The following is a 22,850-nucleotide window of genomic DNA, read 5'->3' as shown; positions in this document are numbered from 1 at the left end:
TTTTATTTTATTGTGACTATTCCTAGTTCTGACTTTGCTTGTCTGTCGTGTTTACACAGTATGGAGCATTAGAAAAATGAGAAACACCTGATTGAGAAATGACCCGAGGAGGAAGACAGAGGCATTGACCTAACCTGCAAATTCCTAAGATCTCGATTCAACTGAGCAACGACGGGATGCACCAGGACAAGCTTGATTAAGCGAGGCCCCATCCTTCACCCCACGTGTCCCAAACTATTTGTGTGATGTCTTTTAGCGTGCTGTTGGTAAGAATGCTTTCTCAAAGTAACCACATTAGTTTTGGACTGAACAGGTCAGCCACAATAAGGACGCCTCTCAAAATGGAAGACTTAAACATTTTACCAATGAGAGTTTGAAGATGTAGCAGTTTTATTTATCACAGAAGAGAATGCATCTGAAATACAGACAAACAGAGTAGCAAACCACAATGGAAGACCACAGAGTGTGCACATGTGTGCTTGTGGTTGGGCTCACCTTTAATCCATTTCTACCTTTGAGACACAGGGAATTGCCTATGGCTTTTCCTTGCCAATACAATAGGAATCCTAATGAGAAACACATCACCCCCACTTTTGTATTTGACCCAGTTTAATCTCTCCCTCTGTTTTGCCTATCTTCTTGTGCCTTTCATTTATTACTTCGCATGACAAAAGATTTCCACCATCGTCTTTTACTCACGTCACCAAAGCTCTGAGGGGAAGCACTATGTCTCTGCAGTGTGGTGTTTGGTTAGTCTGAGCGAGGTTGTCGCAGTGGTAATCTTTTGCGCAAACTTGATTTTGTACGTGGATTATTCTAAAGAGTGCGTTACAAAAACCATAACTCAAAATCAGAAAACAGAGTCTGACAAGAGCCCGTGACTTTACTGTAAAATCTTCATCAGTTGTGTGATTTGAGTGATTGTCCCCATCACTTGACCCAATATGTTACGTGCTATGTCGATAAAACATAGATGTAAATTACCTGCCGCTTTATTAGGTTATTTAGTCAATGACGTGTCAGCAGTGCAATGCATTTAGCCACGTAGACATGACTAAGATGACCTGCTGAAGTTCAAATCGAGCATCAGAATGGGAAGTAAGGTGATTTAAGCAGAAACAAGGTGCTGCTTAAAGATCAGGAGACTGACGCAAGAGTTTTCAGGAGCTTACCAAAGCTGGACAATAGAAGACTGGAAAATGTTGTCTGGTCTGATGAGTCTCAGTTTCTACTGCAGCATTTGGATGGTAGGGTCAGAATTTGGCATAAACAGCATGAAAGCATGGATCCATCCTGGTCACCTTACTACCACTTGACCATCCTTAAAAAGCTGCGGAGTACCTTAGCATTGACGCTGACCATGTTCAACTGTTTATATGTACCCAATTATCTTATGGCTACCCCCAGGAGGATAATGTGCCAAATTAAAGCTCAAATTACTTTCTTTAACATCCAACTGTGTGATGCTATCAGCAGCACCTTGTAAATCTATGCTGTGAAAAATGAGTAAAGGTGATCCAACCTGGGAAGATGTACCTAACAAAGTGGTAGATGAGTCTATTTAGGGAAAGATTGTTGTTCTTTTGCAGTGGCTGTGGTTAGCATATTTGATATTTGTGTCCATGTAAAAAAAAATGTTCACATTAAAACAGCAACATAAGTGCCCTCAAGTCCTGGAAAGCTCTCCCTACTTCCTTGTTTCCACCGTCACTGAAAGTAATTATAGGCTAAAACTGTGGGCGCCAGATGGGAAAGAAGCAAGAAACTGCATTTTAGCCACTGCCAACTGAACTGTTTGAAAAAACCCATATATATTAAGATCTTTTTATATTTGCTTGGAAACTCAACTGGAAATAATGTTCATTTTAGAAATGTTTGAGAGTCATTTAGGTTACCGTGTTGACTTCATGCCATGGGTTCTGTTTTTCAGTGTTAAACCAAACTTGAATTCACATATACTGAATCATGATTTGTTTCCCCTTGTAAGAGACCACTCAGCTAAAGGACATACAGACAGAGATACAACCTCAAAAACCCAAAACAAGAAAAATTATTTTACCGTGCTAACAAACTCAACCTATATACTAGCAGATTAAACCATTTTAAATGCAAAGGGGGAAAATACAGACCAAATGACTAAAATTAATTAAAATAAATCCTGTCAGCCCCAGACTGTGACAGCAGATGGTTCAGTCCATAATGATTTGCCTTTACATTACAACTAGCTCCACCCTCAATCTTGTTCTGCTAAAACTAGGAGGGACTGGAGCAGGAGGCTGGACACTCACACAGGTAATTAAAAAAAGTGCCTTCTATAAATCAAATGTGTGCGCACATCAGTTAGAATACATTGTAGTGTGTTAAATTGTAATGAAACCAGTTACCCTAACTAACTTAGCTCTGTAATGGCAGTGGCTGCAAATGAACTCAATATATGAATGATGCTGGAGTGTGAAACCTTAAACCTGTATGTCCGATGTCATGCAACTGTAAAGATTGGACAAATATTACTAAAGTTGTATTTTATTTGTGTTTCAGATGGCATGTTAATGAAACACTGATCCCTCTAAAACAAAAACAAAAAAAAGCTGACAACCACCAGTGCTCCCCCTCTGTCTTTGCTACATTCACAAGATTTTCAGAAAACTTGACCTCTTACCCTGACCAGGTATCAGTTTGAAACTCCTACACCGTCTCCTTTTTTGAGTTTCGCATCCGCAAACCTTGGTGTCAATATTGTCTGCTGGCCTGCCCGGCAGGGTGACGACGATACTCCATCAGCCTTTTACAGCTGAGGGGAAAACCTGGATATCAATTTGAAATTGGGTTTTGATGTTCCTGAGAAAACACACCGAACAAATATGTTTGTGCATGATGTGGAGGGAATTTTCAGCCTTGGTTAAGGTATGCAGTCTCTGATAGTTCTAGTAGTAGTTTGAAGTAGGCCTACTGCTTTTTTTTAGTGTTTGAAAAGGTTGCAGTTCATCCTCTTGCTTTTCTTGTCCACATATGTCTGGGTGATGGATATTAAAATTTAGACTGTTTTTTTTCTACATAAAATTATATGCTAAATAGATGTAGGTATAGACAGAAAAAACAATGTCTGGAAAGAAGTGTTGCATATTTGTTCCTACAGTAATGTCTCTGCTTGCCACATGTTTGTCTTTCAACTTGAACGCCAGGGAATCTGTTTATTTTGCTGATTGTCATCAGCTTCACTTGTGGGGCATCACTGCAAAGCACTGGCCTCATTGCACTTGCAGTGTTTCATATTATCCATGTCTTGACACAAAAGACAACAATTTCATTACTTGATGCTGACAGTTGTCCCCGCCCCCCTGCATTTAGAGTATAATAAACCTTCTCTGGCCCCAGTTTTCCAAGTTTCCTGAGACACAACAGACCCAAAGAGTCTGCTTCTCATTATCTGTCATGTCCAAATGAGTCAGTGCTGCCCACGTTTCCTCTGTGTTTTCCTTCAGCGTATCAGCGGCTGTATACTGTACATCTGTGGGAGCTGTAGGACTTATGAGCTTGTCTGTGTGTTGGAGAGACGGGGAAAGAAAGGAACACCACTGTGCCCCAGCACACTCCCTAACTGCTACCTACCGCTGCTCTGCCGTTGCCATGGATACAGTGCCCTCTCTCTCCCCTCTCTCCTGTCTGTCGGTGGGTATGGAGGGATGGGGCTCGAAAGGAGAGGAGAGAAGTGGCTCTGGCTGCTGCCTCTGCGTCATATTCATACCAGTGCAGCTGAGAGCCCCCCACCACCACCACCACCATCACCCCCTCCCTCCTCTCATTTCCCCTCTTCCACCGCCTCCCGCCTCCTTCCTTCCTTCCTTCCCTCCCTCCTTCCTTCCTTCTCATCATCCAATTTGCTCACTACTAGACCCCCACCCCCCCACCCCCCAACCCATTTGTGTCTCCTATCTGCATCTGCTCATCACATTCTTCCTCCCTCACTCTCTCTCTGCTGGCCCAGCTTGGTTTCCTCTGCGTGGCTGGCCTGAGCGGACTTTTTCGCGCGAGTGTGGTAAGAGGAGAAAGAGGAAGACAAAGGTAAGCACAGATATGGAGGACATTTAAGAGTGTTTGTCTGTAAATGAGAGAGTGAGAGAGACAGTGGAGAAAAGAAAAGCGGGGGGGTAGAACACCTGGAAGACAAAAGAGTGAGAGGAAGGCGATGGTGGCACCAAGAGCCTTTCAAACATTTTAATAGATATTTATGAAGAATCAAGGTGCTCTGTGGAGTGTTTTTACACTGTGTAAAGACAACACACTAGGATGAGACGCATGCCTCAGTAAGCCAAGCTGGCAGCATGTCTGTGTGCAGGCACTTTGCTGTCTGTCACATAGTGTTATGGAACTGCTGCTGCGTGCTCCCACAGTGGAGAGAAGGAGGCGAACAGAGGGGGGAACTTCATTATTCTCAGAGAGCTTTTTTGTGCAATGTGTTGACAGAGCGGGAATCTCTGCATCTGCACAAGCAGGGAGAGTGAGAGGCAGAGAGGAGAGTGAGAAAGAGGATGAACAACAGTGCAGTTAGTGCTGAAGCGCTCGGCTTCAAAGCATTATCACTCCTGGAAACAGGAGCCATTTCCAAAAATCCCATTCGCACACCCTCCCTGCTCTTTCTTCCCTCACGCTCTTTATTTCTGTTTGTTTTTCTTGCATTATTGGGGATGTCTCTGTTGTTCTCTCATATCTTGTGTTGCTCAGAGTTCACAAGTAGCAGGATGTTGTCTTGATGTCAAACCCACTGATCGCGACCATCGAGGTGCACAAAAACACTGAACTGTGACGAAACGGCAGATTGAGATGAGATGACTCCGAAAGACAAACACCGTTGAAACAAAAGACGCCAAAAAAAGTCTGTGTGTGAGAAGGGCAAATGAAAAGAGGAGGGGAGAAGACAAGTAAAGGGAAACGAGGACGCCCGCAGGGTTGTTCATTGTGTCTTGGTCCTAAGAGCAGTGTCTGACACTGTGTATGACATTTAACTGTGATGCGTCAGCTTTCATTTCTGTGGAGACAGTTGTTTGTCTTGTGTTGGCATATTGGTTGTGAGTGACAGAAAATGGAAAACAGAGGTTTGTTAAACGAGGCTTCAACTCACTTGGGAGTCCTTTGTTAATGCAGGGACAACACGGATATCATAGACCAGTGGTTATGTAGCCCACTATCAACAACCCCCCCCCCCCCCCCCCCCCCCCAGTTTTTCACATAGTCCACACATATGTCATATTTTTAAACTAAATTTCAACCCAAACTAGGCAGCACTGTTTAAAAAAAAGAAAATGCTGTAAAATTGCCAGCTAACCTGTAACCTGGACTGCATGACATACACTATTCTACTGGCTTCTATTTTAGCCATTTATCTTCTACTTTAGCTGTTTACTAAACTTTTTACTTGTGCCTTTTGTAGCGATCAACCACTGATCCATTACTTTTGAGCTAACTGCTATCTATTTTTTGACTCTTCTGCGTTACTTTGTGTGCACCCTAACTCATTATGCTGCATTAAAAAAAAAACAGTGCAAACTTTTTCCATGGTTTTCCAAATTCTGACTGGTAATGCAGAAATGGCCTCTGGGACACATGCATCTTTGTTTAAAAAAAAAAAAAAGTATTCTGCCCGATATTTACTGACGCAGTTATGACCCAGGCTCATTTCCTATCATCTTTAAACCTTTTCACCGTTTCCCGTTTAGTCTCAATAATTTGGTGATAATTCACCGCATAGACTTTCACCCATTTGACAGGATGAAGTAGATGAGCAACAAAGACATCTAAATTATGAGAGTCGGTTATGTGCTTGTGTGTTTGTGTAGTGATGTGTGAGATTATGAGATTATTGGCTCAGAGAGCAGGCACGCTTGGGCCAAGAGAAGTTGTGGGATGAAAGGAAAAGGAAACCAGTGAAATGGAGGAGGGAGAGGAAATTAATCACAATCACATCAAGCTGCAGAAAGGTCAAAGTAATATCAACAGAGTGAGGAGATTAAACTGACAGTTCAGTAAGATTAAAAAGCCAAAAAAAAGGAAAAAGAAGTAGGGTTTGCTGAACAGACGTTTGCAATGGAGTCAGACTGTTTACACTCAGCTCTTGGTTGTGGGCTTGTGCGCATTTGCGCACGCACGCGCCTCCTGCCTCCCATGGGTCTCCGGTGTCCCTGCGCTCCAGGTGGGCTTTGCATTTTTAATCGATACTGTCTGTAGTGATTAACACCCGCGTTTTCTCTGCAGCAGAAAAACAAAAGGAAGGAGAGGGAGACGGAAAGAGAGATGAAAATCTGTCATACATGAGGCACGGTGTGTGTGTGAGAGTGTGTTTGTGCATGCGTGTTTGTTTGGCGGTAATGACCCTCTGCCTCTGGGCTCCTACTGAGTATGTTTATCTCCCACAGCAGCACCGGGCAAAAATAGACGATGCATCACTGACACGCACGCGCACACACACACACCTTGTGCAGTTTCTCTTTTTCCTCTCCTTTGCTCTAATTGCCTCCCTCCTGCATTCTCCATTTCACACACGCTCCCTTGCTCCAGTCCATATTACTTACTCCAGTCTCACACACTCTTTTCTTCCTATTTCACTCCTTTCTCTATTTTCCCTCCCACTTGTGTTGCAATATGCCTATTAATGATGCAGCTAGAGCACCAGTGCCAACTTCCTGCCTCTGACGGAGAGAGAGAGGAGTGTAGTTGTGGTGTACATGCCCTGCTTTGTACCACTCCCTCTTATCTCTCCACCCCTCTGTCTGTGTTGTTTTCCTCAGAGTTGGCCCATGCGAGCAGCGTGTGGACTGAGTGCAGCTGTTTCGTTTAGAGAAGAACCCAACATGTGAGAAGATGTCTGTTGGAGGTTGTGCATGTCCCGGTGAGTGCCTACTCTCTCTTCTTTATCTCTTCCTGTCTCTGATCTCCCTCTTTCCTCCTCCGTCTCTGTGCTCAGTGGTGCTGTCAAAAAGATGACTTATGTAAAAGTGCTGCAAACCCCCCTAGGGCCAACGTCAAGCTATGCGAGTGTGAGTTTGTGTGGGCATGCAGTGTGGCGGTGAATCCATGCTTCACTCGCAGCACATGTCCTAAAACAAGGTTATAGACTGAGGCTACCACACTTTAGGATTGAGTTGTTCAGCAGAGCCTCTCAGTCACGCTAGCCTGCTGTGCGGTTGATCAATGGCTCTTTGAGTTTTACCACATACAGAGACTGAGATATCAATAAGTACTCCATTTCTCAGCTTCATTTGGCCACTGTAGTTTTGCTTAACGGATATTAGGGCTCTTGTACATCTAGAAGAGTTGTTGGAACTCACTGCTTAGTGTCACATACATTTTAGATTTGTCCCGGGGGTCAGAACTGAATGAGGCAAAAGTACTTTAATTTACTTGCTTCAAAATGGTTTAAAGCTCCCTTGATGGATTTAAACTATTAATGAGGGTACTTAAGACTTAACCAACTTGCCTAGAGTTAAGCTACATTTGGGCTATTGCACAGCTCTTTGTCATTGTGACTTTGCATTTTGCATTCCTGCATGTCTTTCAGAAAATAAGACTTGCACTCTTAAGCTTTAACGGTTAGCTAAAGTATGGATTATAACCACAGAATTGAGTGTTATTGATATTCAGGATCTACAGTTGGCTCTTGTGCTACTCTATCAGAGCAAGAGGAAGAGCATCTAGTACAGTCGGAGTCTGTCTGCACATGTCAGTCTCTGGCAAGCAAAATGTTTTGGCAGTTTTTATCAAGTACATCTTCTAATCTGTTCTCTTCATGGTGTGTTTGATCCCCCTTTTTTTGACTTTGGAGCAATTTCTCTTTAAAAGTATCCCACTGAGAGCAGGCAGGCTACAGAGATGGTTGCCTTGCACACAGTGAAAAGCCTCACGGTGCCAGGGGACGGGCTCTGTGCATCACATTGGAAAAGATATCAGATAGAAATTGAATCGTAGCATCTGCTCGGGGGATTTTGGAGAGGGCAGATTGAATTAGGGTGTCAGTATCATTTTAATGGGGCTGCTCTGATTCATGGGCAATCAGCTATCAAATGGAGTAATATTAGGGCCTCTGCTTGATGTCCTTCTCTCAGATGTTTTTGTTTCTGTACTATCTAGGTTCTTTTCTCCCTCCTGTAGCATTTCAGTGACTCTGCCTCCTTCGTTCCCCCTGTTAACAGACCGTACTGTGGAGCAGAAACTTTTAATGACATCCACATGTTTTTGAAGGATGTACGGAGAACACGGTCCACCAGAGTGATCTGCCATGTGCATGCCGTGTACCACCGCTTAAACAGTCACAGACTTACATAGGCTTACACATGCGTGCTTGGAAAAATTTGCAGTGCAGGATGCAAGTACACTCGCTCGTTTGTGCACCATCACGAGGAGCCTGCTAGGACAAGTTTAGGCTGGTAGGTCTCACAAATAACCAGAGTCATGTTGATCCAAGCTGGTTTGCTGTTTCTCTCTCTCTCTCTCTCTCTGTCTCCCTCCCTGTGTCTGCATGCTGTAAATCATTATATTTGAAGGCTGGTTTGTTTACATTCTTGTATGTTCCTGAATGGGAGATCTTCCCCATCATTCCTGCATGAATCTACATTGTAAAAACAAGTTGTCTATAGTTCTAACATCATTTTCACATTTATTCGGTCAGAATTGCACAGATGTGTTTTGTTTTTTCACTAGGCATACTTGCTGTTTATAAGCCAGAATAAAGAACGGCATTCTCATGGCTGTCTAGCTCGGTGACAACCCTGTGACATCCTGCTGTTGTTGTGACTTTGCTGTGAATTAACCTTTTTAAGGCTTTGTTCCTTGCGTGAAGGAGATTCGTCCTAACACAGTGGAGCCAATCACATCCTTTGTTCAGGCTAAATGGTAAAAATAGATTGCTTGTGAGCTGAAGATACCCCCCCCCATTCTCGCATGCACCCACTCAAGCATGCGCTCCCCTTTGCTCACCACTCTCTCCGTCTCTCACCCATCCCACTCTAACCCCTCCCTCCCATTTCTGCCTTCCTCATCTCACTCTCTCGCCCCTCTTCCTTTCCCTCTTTCACCCTCTCTTCCTCTCCCTTTCAGTCACTCCTTCATCCCTCGCCTACTGCCTTTTGCAGTAAAAGTGGCGTTACCTCATGCAGAAAGTCACGTGGTTCCTGATTAAAGAAAAGTGACTTAAAGCAGAGCCAAGATGGCAGCCAAACAGCTAGGATTTTTTTTTTGTGTGATTACTGTTACACAACAACGTGACTCCTTCAGCTTTATCTCACTGAACTGAAAAGCCTGCCTCGCTTTCTTTTTCTCCTCAATTCTCTTGCTTCTTCTCCTTTCCCCGCCTCTCTCTATTCTACTGAGGCTCTCAGATCTTGTTTGCTAGATCAAAATGGCTGTGTGTGCAGAGGCAGAGAGAAAGAAGGAATGCGTGGGAGACAGACAGAGATGCTGGGGGAGTCGGAGAATTTTTTTTTTTTTGTTGGGGGGGGGGGCAGGCAGAGTGGAGATGAGCTGTAGTGATGTCACATCTGCTGCAGGCTGACAGGATGGCAAGAGAAAGCTGGCATGTGCCACCCAGCTGAAAACAGGGGGAGGATAGGGAGACATCGAAATGGGGAGGAAATTATTTTTCTATTGAAGCACACCTGTAATTGTAAAACATGTACAAGCTAGTGAAGACGACAGCAGACTGCTGTAAAAACAAAGTATAAGGAGAGCTGAAAACTATATCTTTGTGCCGCCTATGTGGACTCAACACCAGGAATAGTTTATTAATCCAACCAGATTTGTTTTTTCTCCCCCTTTTTATTAAATGTATCATGAATTATTCAACCTGTGCAAAGTAAAGTTAGTGTCAAGATGGGTTAGAGTGCTGAATGGCAAGCCTTATATTTGATCAGTTTTATGCAAATCAAGACTAATATTGAAACACTGACATTATTGAAGGGAGTTTTGCTGTAAGTTGTTTCTTCTGCTTCTAATTTTGGGTAAGAGAGTAAGTGATGTTGTGCATCGCTTTAAGTTTACATATTTCATTACAATTAAATGCTGTGTCTTTATACCCTTTTGGGGATTTCCATGCTTAGTCTCTAAATAATATCGTAGTCTGTCTTAGTTCTTAAGTTTAAACAGCTAAAATTTTATCTGGAGAACTTACCACCCCCACGAATTTCATTTCAGCAGGGAGACTGTGAAATTCATTTTAAAACCTAAAATTTTAACTCTTTCCAAGGAATTTGTTAATTCAGTCTGGCTGCAGGTCCGAGATCTGTGTTGTTGCTACTGTTCACGACACAGACCTTCACACAGACATGAGGTTTTTCTCTCTGTCGTTATCCTTTGCCATGTCTTGAACACACACTGTTAACTTCCTCTCGGTAAACCACAGCAGCATCCTCTGGGTGACGCCTGTGTTAGGACAGTCTCCTGCCTTGTTGCTATCACTTCCAGTCAGGTGTCACAACAGTTTCCCAGACAGGCTTATACTTCCACTGCGGTGTCTAAAAAAGCAGCAACAGGAATTGGAACATCCTCTTCTTCACCAGCTTTCTTCAGATTTCCTCAGTGCTGCTAAAAGCTCTTTTGTCACACGCTTGGTCAAAGTCGTAATGCATTTGAAGGGCCTGGAAAATGTTTTCGAGGCATAATTACATGTGGCTAGTGTGTGATGACCTACTTTGTTTATCAATATCAGTTTTTCCTAGTATATTATTTGCCTAAGCAAGCCAGAGTTTAAATAACCAATGAATAAATAAAAATGGAAAAACCTTTTTTTGCAACAATGAAACAAAGCACAGAAGTCGAGCAAGACAAAGCAGACTGAATGCAAGTCGGCCCAACTCTCTCTCTGTGTGTGCGTGTGCGTGTGTATAGATAGATAGATAGATATAAAAAAAAGACGATATATCGGTGTTTGTACACGAATACCTGTGCCGTTCAAAACCTCCTTTTCTGAGACCAAAATAGGACTTAGTTCCTGCGCTATGGTGCCTTTAATGTTATCACTGCCTGCCAGGTGACTATGTGCTAAATGTGACTCTTACCGAATACAGATTAAAGAGGATTCAGTTCAGAGTAATGCATGTGGTAATGCATATTGCCATGAAATCCACACTAATGGATTTTGTGCATATGTATATTGTTGATAATAGAATTTAATATACAACTACAGCGGAGCATGTACAAATTTGTTGTTATGGCCAAAATCAAATATTACTGTAAACTCCAGGACAGTAAATTCATTCTACTTTGAAGCATGAGATAAATTTTTTTTCTTTTATCAGCATTTGCCAGCAGAGGGAGATGCTGTCCTTTCACACCTCTGTGCAAGTCCATCAAAACTGACTTGCACAAGGAGTTGATACACCAGCCAGCTTTGGTTTTGTTCAACAAGCGATCTCAAAGTTGGGCTTGTGTTATCACTAACAGATTAGACCACAGGTGGTGCATCCTTCTCTGAAAACTGCGTACAGCAGTGCCTGCTTTTTTTTTTTTTTTTTTTTGCATACAGTTTTACATATCTCTGCTCTATATATAACATAGGGTTTGTGCGCTGAGAGACGCTGGTGTGGGTCAGATGTGTTTACTGTACATCTCAAAAAGCATAGCTTCACTTCCCTAGGCTGCACTCCTGGCTTATAGAAATTCTAACTGACTGGCAGCTCAAGTGAAAGCCTCAACAAATGAGCTTAAAATGCACTTTGAGACCACAAATGGTTCTCTAGGCCTCAAATATATTGCTTGTAAACATTAGAGTGGTTATTGATTAAAAGTGAGGCTGCAGATTAGCCTACGCGAACTGAGGCTATGACGGGCACAGAGCTGTGGTTGAAAAGATTTGAGTCATCAGCCGCGTCAATCACTTTTAATAGGCCTTTACAAAGCTACAATTAAAAGCGCTATGTCGGTAGCAAGTCATAACTGATTTAATGGTATAAATAGGATGTTTGATTCACACTCCATGAAAAGAATAAAGGTTAAGGGGTTTTAAGATTGTGCAGGACTTGGATGACCACTAGTTTAAATGGGTCCAGCACTGCTAACACTGTGTTACTTTTACAGCATATTCTAAAAGGACTACTCATTCTTCATGAGTGATCATTATGACTGATTGACTGTTTCAGTGCCCTCACACAGAGCTTTCATAAATGGTCGGACACTCTGCGTGGGAAGTTGAGAAGAAATCATCTCAGACACTGCAGTTTCACGGGACATAATCCTGTCACTTTGATCCACAGTTAAAGTAGGAAAAAGACATATTTTATTGCAGCCATATCTGATCATGAAATCTGAGATTCAGCTTTTACTGAGCAGTAATGAAGTCTATGTAACTTTTTAGATTAAAAATGCTTGAATGAGGGGAAAAAAAAAAGTGCAGACATAATGATGCATTTTTTTTTCTTTTTGCAACACGTGGTTACTTGGTCAAGTATTAAGATATTTAATTATCTAGCACTGCAGTTAGGGAGCAATGTGGTGTGTTTTAAAAATCAGCCTGTTCACACACAATTTTAACAAAGTGAAGTGCAAGATAGTTAAATATCTGAGATATGTCACATGTAATACTTGGACAAAAAGATAGACTTGCAAGTGAGCTACATGTTTCAGTGTATTTCACTTGTGTGGCATCTTATTACAATGCTATTATAGACTATGACACTTTATGACTTGTAATAAATACAGTAGTCAAAGTGCAGATGGATATTTGATTGCATCAATAAAAGAAGAAAAAAGAGCTACCTTACCCTCCTAAACTCTGCTGACCCAAATATTATTCATACCCACTATACTTCAGCGCAGGGCTGGCACAGAAACGGCATGGCCCACAATGCTGTCAGACTGTGGAATAAGATTAAGTGAGACGGTTGTTCCTCGCAATGGGGACCCACCTTGTACTACACTGGGGGCCACTGGTCTACTGATGGAACAAATTGGGGGCCCCAATTTGTCTTGACTGGGGCCTGAGATTTTTGTCCCGGTCTGTGTGTAGGGATGGGCGGAGGAGCCTGGAGGAAGGCGGGGCCTTTGTTTGTTCGTGTCTCGGCTGGCAGGAACAAAGGGTCCGGTAGTAGTAGAACACAGTCCTCCAGACAAATGACATTTAAAACATATAAGCAGGAATTGCAAATTCACCAGAAGCGGGGAAGTAGCGGGAGTGTTTCAGTTCCCGTCGTCAGCTGTTTGGTTTAGGACCACAAGAGTACATTATCAGCGGCGGAGAATTCACCATCCAGCCGCTCCGGCTAGCAGCAAGGCTAGCTGGCTAGAAACACCGACCCGAGGTGTTGAGCAGCACCGCGTTTAGGTGGACGTTTCTCTGCAGGTAACTCAATCGAACTGCTATACCAGGTTAGCAGCATCACAGGTTCACAATATCCGCTGAAATTGATCGTAAACAGACACGGGGGGATAGGGAGCGGAGGGCGGTGATATTTAGCAAGTGGGTTAATAGCTTAGCAATGGCATCCGTTTTCTGCAAACGGTTAATGTTAATGAACGCGGCCCTGTGGTTCAGTTTACGCCTGGCCCGTGCTGTTAAAGTGGATGCTCGCGCATTTTTACAGGTATACTGCTCATGCATGTGAATACACGGAGCAATGAGGTGACACCAGAGAGCTGTGCAAATACGTTAGGAGTCTTGCACATAGCTTTGGATGTTTTATTGGCTGATGGCCATCCTCTGGATGCAGCTCTATTGTTTGCATTAAGCAGTTTGGGCGGACTGAACTGCATCAAAGTCCAGTTAAGTTAACCTTTTGTTAGCGTAGTGAAATATGCATCGTGATCTCTCACCTTGTTAAAGTTTACTCTGTTCAAGGATGCTTAAGGACTGTAGTCATTTGTCAGTACGTGACATCCTTTAACCTCAGGTGCCTCTGAGCCTGTCTTTTCGTGTTAGTAGTTGTTTACATGCATAAGGATCTAATGATCTGCAGGGTTTTTTTTTTTTTAGATGGGTTAGTACTGCTGATTGAACCTCATATTTGTGTGTGTATTTATGTTAGAGGTGAGAATCCCCCATGTGTCAACATTTTTTTTTCCTCAGGGCCTTTGTTTTAAAATATCTTTGCATAATTTGATTGTAGCTTCATTGTAGCTGTTTCTGTTTTCACATTAAGGGTTGTGATTGAAGAAAGGTTGTTTTTTTTTTGTTTTTTCACAATAGAGATGTGATTTGTTACACTGGACATTATGTTTTGCACAAAGCTGTGGGATCAGCATCAAAATGAACAAAGGCTTATCATATGGGCCTGAATGCAGTCTGGGACTAATGGCTAGACTTGCTGGGGGTGGGTGTATAGGTCAGAGGTAATGTGTAGGGAACCATTGTTGGGTGGCCTTGAGCAAGATCAGCCTCATACTAATAGGGAGGAGAAGATGACCTACCATGACTCTTGAGAGTATACAGAAAGAAGGAAGAAAAGGGTGAAAGTAAATGGAGGAGGAGTTGTAGTAGTGTGTGGTGAAGGAGGACAATTAATGTTTTTCTCTCTCTGTTTGAACCTAACAATCACCATTTGAGAATTGGTGCACATGTAGATAACTCGATCAGTTCACAGAAAGTGGCAAAAATCTTACATTTACACCCCTCTATGGTTTTGGTTTGCATTAGCATGCATGGCGCTGGGAGTCGACGTTTCTCCCCCTGCTGGTTTTAATTAAGTACAGCCCCCTCTTTCCTATGCCAAGCAGACAGTGACCAACCGTTGTGCATAAATTGTAGGTCAAATTAACATTATGCAGGTGCCTGTTGGGAATACCACATTTACAGGCAGTGTAGGCATTGTTAAACAACTGGATACAAATGGGTTTTGCTGTTATTTAAATGTTGCTAATACCTGCCTATCAAAACATACTTTAAATTCCTCATGTTGGTGCCCCACTTCTGTGTCTGCTTCAAAGGGTAGGGGAACTGGAGGGTTGCTGTGACTGGCCGGTCTGACTCAGATTTCTAGGGGTTGTTTTCCTACAACCTGGGTATAAAATATCTTTTGAGACCCTAAAACTTGAAGCAGCTGTTTGTGTGGAGCCTTCTTGAGTAGATGTTTTCTCAGCACTGCCAGATTGTTTGAGCATGACTGTGTTATCTGGGCAGACAGGGGTTAACAACAGCCAGTGTAGGGATGGGGGGGGGATGGGTATAGAAGAGGCAGCAAGAGGGGGGAGTCCAGCACACAGTGTAGAGAGGCATGGTTTTAGGTTCACATAGGGCTGTATGTTGAGAGGAGGGTCACCAGTAATGGTACAGGTGCCACAAAAATACAAAAAATATGCCAGTGGATCTGGTTTCCACTCATTTTGCAGTTTGTGTTTTCAGATGTCTACAGGTTAATAAATATACCCCCCCTCCCCAAAACAATCATTTGTTTTCTTGTCCATTTAGCAGATTGAAGGTGCATTAGATGATGAGAGCAGCAGGAAATTGTTATGGCAGTGGGCTTTTATTTGAACAAGTCTGAACAAAATCATCCAACATTAGATTACTGAGATGTTGCTGCGATTTGAATGAGCTAAATCCAAAGTAATCTAAATCTCCTTTAATTCTCTGCCCCCCCTCCCCCCCCCTCCTCCTCCTCTGCTCCGGGGTTGTGTGCAGGCTGTTCGTCAAAGTCATTCAAGCTGTACTCTCCTAAGGAGCCCCCCAACGGCGGCAGCTTTCCCCCCTTCCACCCAGGCGCTATGCTGGACAGAGATGTGGGGTAGGTCTGAGCTGAGCTCTCAAGGGAAATTTGTGAATTCATTCAGCCAGTAAATTATGCCATTTGTTACCCTCTTGATGTCTTATCTTTTGACTTCTTGCAGGCTTCTTGTTTTTATTATAAAATCAGTTTTCTTGATGTTTACTTAAGAATATAAGACGTCTGTTTTTACATTTATTTATTTAATTTTAATAATATGGAGAGGTTATGAAATGCAATCTATTTGCAGAATGTTATTAAAGGCATACATGCTTGGTGGAGATTATCAATATCTTTTTTTTTTTTTTTTTTTTTTGTCCTAGGCCTACACCCATGTATCCCCCCTCATACATGGAGCCTGGAATGGGGTGAGCACATTGATGCTTAAATAATTAACGCCATTTGATCCTGTTTTAGGTCAGAAGTCCTTTATATAGCATATACTGTTCAAAAATTTATGCTGCATTTAGTTTGAAGCTGCTCTTGGATTATTGCTTTTGTTTGCACTACGGGTGTAAGTGCACTGAAGCAGCCCCCACTGCAGGGTGTTGAATATCCCCATTTTCTGTTTCAGGAGACCCACACCGTATGGGAACCAGACAGACTACCGGATATATGAGCTGAACAAAAGATTACAGAACTGGACAGAGGTGAGAATCGTTTTGTATTTCACACAGTGTAGTAGCAACCCAACACAAACTGTTTCACAAAAACACAGAGCCTGTCTTTTATTTCCAAGCAGGAAATGTAATAAAGTCCTCGTAGAACTACATTTTGCAGATCCTGTAAACCACTTACCGGTACTGTTGCCCTATTTTTAGATTTCCCTCCCAACAGCTGTTGATGTGTAGGTAACCATGTTAGGGATTATGCGAGAAAATTAAGTCAGAACTCAGACTTGAGTTACATCCAGACTCTAATAGGATTATCTGATAAACCTGGCTAAAACATAATTGGAGTACCAACTGTTTCTATGCCTAAACGGGCAAAAGAGTAGCCATTATGTGTTGTTACGTTGTGAGGCTGTTTGCACACTACAGGAAATGCTACAGCTGGAAGAACTACTGGAATTGAGTTTTACTTTCAGGAAAGTGAATTGTTGGGTTTGGTTGCTTATCCAGGAAAACACACTTTAACATTTATCTTTAAGAAAATGCTTAAAGCTGCTGAATGACTATCATCTGAGGTGTCACAGGGTGAGATTCAGGTACACCATGGACAGGTCGCCAATCGCAGGGCTTTTTGCGTGCGTTTCATTCTGTTGTCCTGAGGAGTAGAAAGGTTATAGGAGAGGTGCAGGTATATGAATTTCTAGTTCTTGTTTTTTTCAAATGGCATCTGTTCTTCCTTTTGAACATGACCTATTTTAACATAACTCACTGCACATTTTGAGGAATCAAAAACTGAAAAATGTTTCTTCTTCTGCTCATAGGACTGTGACAATCTCTGGTGGGATGCCTTCACCACAGAGTTTTTTGAAGATGATGCTATGCTCACGATCACTTTCTGTCTGGAAGATGGTCCAAAACGATACAGTAAGAAATATGTTTTCAAAGAAATGATAGCTGCTTGTCATTGAATATGTTTTATTTTAACACCCTACAATAATAAAGAGAAAACCCCAACAATCAGGTGACCTGCTTATGAGCAAGCACTTGGCAACAGTGGGAATGAGAGACAGGACAAAAGACACACTGTAGAAAAGAACCAGAGATTAATAATAACTAATGATTAAATGCAGAGTGGTTTATAATCAGAGTGAAAAGAAGTAAGTGAAGAGGAAACACTTGCTGCATTATGGCAAGGCCCCAGCAGCCCAGAGCTATTGGAGCATAACTAAATAGGATTGAGGATCACCTGATCCAGCCCCAAATATAAGCTTTATCAAAAAGTAAGGTTTTAAGCCTAATCTTAAAAGTAGAGTGTGTCTCCTGAATCCAAACTGGGAGCTGGTTCCACAGGAGAGGGGCCTGAAAGCTGAAGGCTCTGCCTCCCATGCTACTTTTAAATGTCCTGCTGTCTAAGAGAAGAGTGGTCTGTTGGGGTTGTACCGTATTATAAGGTTTTTATAAATCAGATGACGGCTTTTTTTTTTTTTTTTTTTTTATGTCCTGTCAGCTTTAAGCTTTTAACTTTGGCACATTTTGTCTGCAGCCATCGGCAGAACGTTGATTCCCCGGTACTTCAGAAGTATCTTTGAGGGGGGCGCCACTGAGCTCTTCTATGTTTTGAAGCATCCAAAGGAGTCGTTCCATAGTAACTTTGTGTCTCTCGATTGTGACCAGTGCACCATGGTGACCCAGAACGGCAAACCTATGTTTACACAGGTAATGCCAGTGTGGATAATAGACGCACAATTGTCTCTGAACCTTTTGTTGAGATGGTAACCCATGATCTCTGCTGTTTGATTTAGATTTGTGTTGAGGGCCGCCTGTACCTAGAGTTTATGTTTGACGACATGATGAGGATCAAGACGTGGCACTTCAGCATCAGACAACACAGAGAGGTCCTACCGAGGAGCATTTTGGCTATGCATGTGAGTTGCCGTGTAAACAAGCCCCTCTTTAATACTCAGATTCACGTACCGTGCGTGCAATTGGTCATTACTTGTTTGTTTTTTTCCCCCTATCCTCCAGGATCCCCAGATGCTTGATCAGCTGGCTAAAAATATCACCAGATGTGGGCTGTCCAACTCCACGCTCAACTACCTCCGTGTAAGCAAATTTCCTTCTTGATCTTGTTCTTTTTTTTTTTTCTTCTTTTTTTTGGTAACATATTGGTGAATTATCTGTGTTTGGAACAATCTAACATCTATCATTCAACTTTGGCCTCTCTCGTCTTCCCTTAAGCTATGTGTGATATTGGAACCCATGCAAGAATTGATGTCTAGGCATAAAACCTATAGTTTGAGCCCCAGAGACTGCCTGAAGACCTGCCTCTTCCAAAAGTGGCAAAGAATGGTAGCGCCTCCAGGTAACGCGTTTGAAATAGCCAGTGGCATTTATGATAGTTACCCTTTCAATTTAAGCTTTGAAGCACCCATACTAAAATCCAGCAGCTGCTGCGTGATAGTTTCTTATCTGTAAATGACCTAGAAACTAGTGATTTATAGAGATTTATGTGAAACATGTCTTTCTGTGCTTGTAGCTGAGCCTGCCAGACAAGCTCCAAACAAGCGGCGGAAAAGGAAGGTGTCCGGCGGGAGCACCGTGAGCTCTGGCGGAGGCAGCAATAATAACAGCAACAGTAAAAAGAAGAGTCCAGCCAACAGCTTTTCACTCTCCAGCCAGGTACCTGTAAGCATTACATCTACTTGACTTCTGTCTGCACCTCCAAACTTCAGCTGAGCAAGGCATGGGGGGGAAAAAAAGGGTGTAAGGGTTGGAAAGAAGGGCAGAGGGGTCAGAAAATTCTTTGTATGCATATATTGGGTGGGAGCTGGGGTTGCTAGCATGTTTAGTTGTAGTACCAGGTTTGGGTGGAGGTAGGTCAGGGAGGCATTTGGACTCGGAGTTTGGTGGGATTAGGTTTTTGTGTGTGTGTGTGGGTGTGTGTGTGTGTGCGTGTGTGTGTGGTTTTGTTTTTTGTAATTCTACAGAGGATAGATTTAGGTTTTAGACCCCCTCATGTGATCCAGTGATGGGCAGTCCCTGGTCCTCTAGGGCCACAGGTTAAACGGTCTATCATATAGAGGAGGTACAACTGACCTCCGTCTCTGCTTAATATATTTTGGGTCTGTGGGGTAGGGTTAACCTTGCTCTGATTTCCAGTGGGATAGTTAGGCTTTCACTCTAAATCTGCCGTGTTATCCCGGTCTTAGAGTTACCACTGAGTCTATCAGAGCACGTGATTTCACACAGCACTGCTTGTTTGACTGAGCGAACGAGACCCGAGGTGGAATGAAAACCCCCGTGATGCAGCACTCAAGGATCAGGGATGCCCACTTCTGGCCAGTAGGAAAGGCTTCTCGACCCTGGTTCTCGGGACAGGGAGTCAGGGCCACATGGACTACTTAAATGTCTGAGTAGATGACCTGAACACACATTGTCCAGTTGTGATTTGGTTCAGAATAAGAGGACACTAAAATGGAAAGCTTTTAATACTTGGGTTCCCTTGATTTCCAGTATAATGACGTTCATAAAACAAATAAATGTAATGCTGGAATTGAGCCCAGTCAGATTGCACCTAAAGCAAAAACCAAAACGAAATGAACAACTACAGAGTTGAGTTCAGGGTTAGTGACCCATGCGTGCAGTCATTCCGCGCACCCCCCTGTATTATGGGGATAATTTGTACCGGCCCTTGCTGTCCCCTTTAGGATGTGATGATGGTGGGCGAGCCCACTCTGATGGGAGGGGAGTTTGGTGACGAGGACGAGCGTCTGATCACGCGGCTGGAGAACACGCAGTACGATGGGGCGAATGGCCTGGAGGATGAGGACAGTTTCAACAGCTCACCTGCACTGGGGGCACACTCGCCCTGGAACAACAAGGCACCCTCCAGTCAGGAGAGCAAGAATGACAACTCCCAGTCGTCCCAGTAGACGAGGGGGGTCCCAACTCGTTTTGTTTTTGTATTTTTTTTTTCTCCCCCCCCCCAAAAAACTTACTGGGATCCACCTGAGCCAACATGCTAGCAAGAGGGGTCAGGGAGGGCGGCTTCGAGCGCTTATGTTGAGTTAATTTTTATTTGTGTTCTTTCATGATAAAAGGAGAGTGGGTGGTGAAATAGATTGACCAATCGAGCTTATTGCCGTCACACAAAGGCCAGTTCAGCCACTCTACCTCCCTCACATGATCATTGGTGCTCAGCCTTGGCCCTAGTCTGCCCGGCTACAACCAGTCCTCTTAGTGGTGTGGTGAGTCTGGCGGGCTGGCAGTGTGCGTGTATGTGTGTTTACCCCCCCACCTCCCTCGTCCCGCAATCATCGCTCACCACAATGTTTGAGCCAGAGTTGGCGTGTCCGGTTGTCCGAGTGCTCGCAGCGGCGCCCATGTCAGCGGGTTCTTGTTCCAACCTCGGGTCTCTCAGGCGTGCGTTCCCGTCAGCCTCGCACGTCACTGTTTCTGTTGTGCTCATGTCACAGGGAAGGAATGCTTAGCTTTTATTTGACATGTTTTTGCAGGCTGCAGAAAACTGTGTGCACTCTTAGTATCAAAATTCAACGTTCGGTTTTTAAAAACTCAATTATTTGTTTTTGTAGGACCTGGTTGGAACAAAAACCTGTACAGTGCCGGAGCTTGAGGACCGGAGTTGAGAACCACTACGCTAAATCTTAAACACACACAAACACTGACAGACACACACCCATACACATACACACACATGCAAACACGCACACACTCACAGCAGTGCGCACACACTAACACGGTTACCTTACACCTTCAGCATAAAACGTTGAGGTACTGGAGAAAGGTGGTATGCAGCGTGTCTGGACCAGAGCACCAGGCGCTAACAGAAGTGTGTTTTTATTTTCTATGTTTTAGACTTGTTTTGATTTTGTTTTGTTTTTCAATTTTTTTGTAAACAATTTCTAAAAATAAACAGACAAGCAAGCCAACAAAAAACACCCCAGAATATTCTTTGCACTGTTTTCCACTATTAACGGCAATCTATTTTTCTTATGAATTGACGGTGTATTTTTTTTCCTTTTCTATTATTGCTAATGTAAGAACTGTAAACATCTGAAACCTGCAGTATATTAATGTAGAAATATTGCTGTTAGATCATTCTTATTGTGATGGTAAATAACTTTCATGTAAGTCTATCCTTGATATGTCATCCATGTGTCTCAGACATCCAGCTGTCATCTGGCCCATTGGCTTCAGTGCTAAACAGGCTGGAGACAACAGGGCCAGTGCTTAACTATCTGATGCGAGTTCAGAGTAGCACACTGGAAACCAGTTTCCCCAGGTAAATTTCCATCGAGCACCTGGTTCACATCTGTTGTCTTATCATCGCAGAACTGTTTGCTTTGTCTTCAGATCTCTATATTGGGGTGAGGGTCCTCTATTCAAAGAATATAATGATAGAAATCAAATTTGCTACTCAAATATTTTAAAAACAACTTTTGATGGGGTTGTAAAATAAAAAATAAGACTTTTGTATTAACTTAAGCTTCCCAGAAATGTTTTTAAGTACAATTAAGAAAGCTGCAGACCAAGGAGCTACATGTAAAGATTCTTATACTGTTTAAACGGCGCTGTTTTATGTTATATAATGAATCATTTGTTGGCTTTACTCCTCATGTTTGTGTCTGTGCTTGTATATTTTTAGGTAGTAATTTCTGTAAAAGTTATTCTATGTATTCCTCCCTAGAACTATGAGATACTCAATCTAATGTAAAGAGATGAAAAACCTCTTAAGTTTTTTTTTTTTGTTTTTTTTTTAAAAACGTGATTTTTAATGGTACAATCACTGACTTAAAAAACAATTTTTGCCCGCATTTTAGGAAACTGTATTTATTTTTCTATGTACTGATGTTCTGTTTAGGTTGAACCCACCTGTACAATATTCATGATGATATATGGAGGAATTTGTGGGGCTGCTGAGTCAGTTAATGCCAACGGAGGTCATTCTGTTGTGTTTCTTACGGAGATGCAGTTTGCACATTGTTCTGTTGGCTCAGTATTATCGAGGAGGAATTTAAATGCCATCGAGGGTGTGGAAGCGTCAGGTGTATTTGAAAACCAGTAAATGGCAACGGTGACAGAAAGTGTTGACCTCAAAGTCATCCAGTTGTATGCCTCAAGTTCCTTAGATGCTGGAAATGTGCCACAATGGTGCGACCTTTATTGAAATTTAATAGGATTGACCAAAACCTTTTAATTATAATACTTATGGTCTTGTTTTTAGGCTATTTGATGTCTGTTTTTCAGATAAATGTTAATATCTGAGAGATGAGTTTAACAAAAAAGGAAGGTTGACCACTGACATTGGATCTTACCCTTGGGGAAGTTGGTCTTAAAGCTGTGGTGTCAGGGTTTGCAGAGAAATAGGGAAAAAGTTGCCTGACAGCATCACCCAGATGCCGGCTAACAGCTGTTGCATGGTAATTTGTAGACTGTCCAGCAGGGGTCTCACAGAGCACATGAGTGCGCAGCCTGCCAGAAATTCCTCCATCGTTTTTGGCTGAAAAGCCATCTGTAAATCTACACTAGGCTGCAGGCTATT

General features: G+C 42.8%; 1 protein-coding gene across 5 annotated transcripts; it reads left to right on the top strand.

Moving 5' to 3' along the window:
* Positions 1–6,808: 6,808 nt before the first annotated feature.
* On the top strand, positions 6,809–21,984 carry ldb1a (LIM domain binding 1a). 5 transcript variants are annotated; one of them, XM_085369293.1, is made up of 11 exons: positions 6,809–6,883; positions 15,596–15,698; positions 16,001–16,045; positions 16,252–16,327; positions 17,110–17,212; positions 17,832–18,004; positions 18,091–18,213; positions 18,314–18,391; positions 18,527–18,650; positions 18,825–18,967; positions 20,881–21,984. In XM_085369293.1, exons 1-11 carry the CDS (start codon positions 6,856–6,858, stop codon positions 20,932–20,934), a joined length of 1,050 nt encoding a protein of 349 aa, XP_085225419.1. In that variant the 5' UTR covers positions 6,809–6,855; the 3' UTR covers positions 20,935–21,984. The 5 variants fall into 5 exon arrangements, with proteins under 5 accessions (XP_085225419.1, XP_085225418.1, XP_085225416.1 ...); XM_085369292.1 differs by having other exon boundaries at positions 18,825–18,973; XM_085369290.1 differs by lacking the exon at positions 20,881–21,984 and adding an exon at positions 19,996–20,874.
* The last annotated feature ends 866 nt before the right edge of the window (positions 21,985–22,850 follow it).

This window comes from Diplotaxodon limnothrissa, linkage group LG13 (assembly GCF_057381915.1).
Source record: "Diplotaxodon limnothrissa isolate DT_005_m linkage group LG13, D_limnothrissa_male_GT1.1, whole genome shotgun sequence".
In the NCBI taxonomy this organism is placed as follows: Eukaryota; Metazoa; Chordata; class Actinopteri; order Cichliformes; family Cichlidae; genus Diplotaxodon; species Diplotaxodon limnothrissa.
Note: the sequence above shows the minus strand (reverse complement) of the source record. Positions and strands in the feature narration are given on the sequence as shown.

Bases quoted from the DNA above. Each gene is read 5' to 3' on its own strand.
- ldb1a (XM_085369289.1), top strand. From the start codon at position 6,856: ATGTCTGTTGGAGGTTGTGCATGTCCCG. The intron at 6,884-15,595 runs GTGAGTGCCTAC...GGTTGTGTGCAG, and splicing joins TGGAGGTTGTGCATGTCCCG to GCTGTTCGTCAAAGTCATTC. The intron at 17,213-17,831 runs GTAAGAAATATG...TTTTGTCTGCAG, and splicing joins AGATGGTCCAAAACGATACA to CCATCGGCAGAACGTTGATT.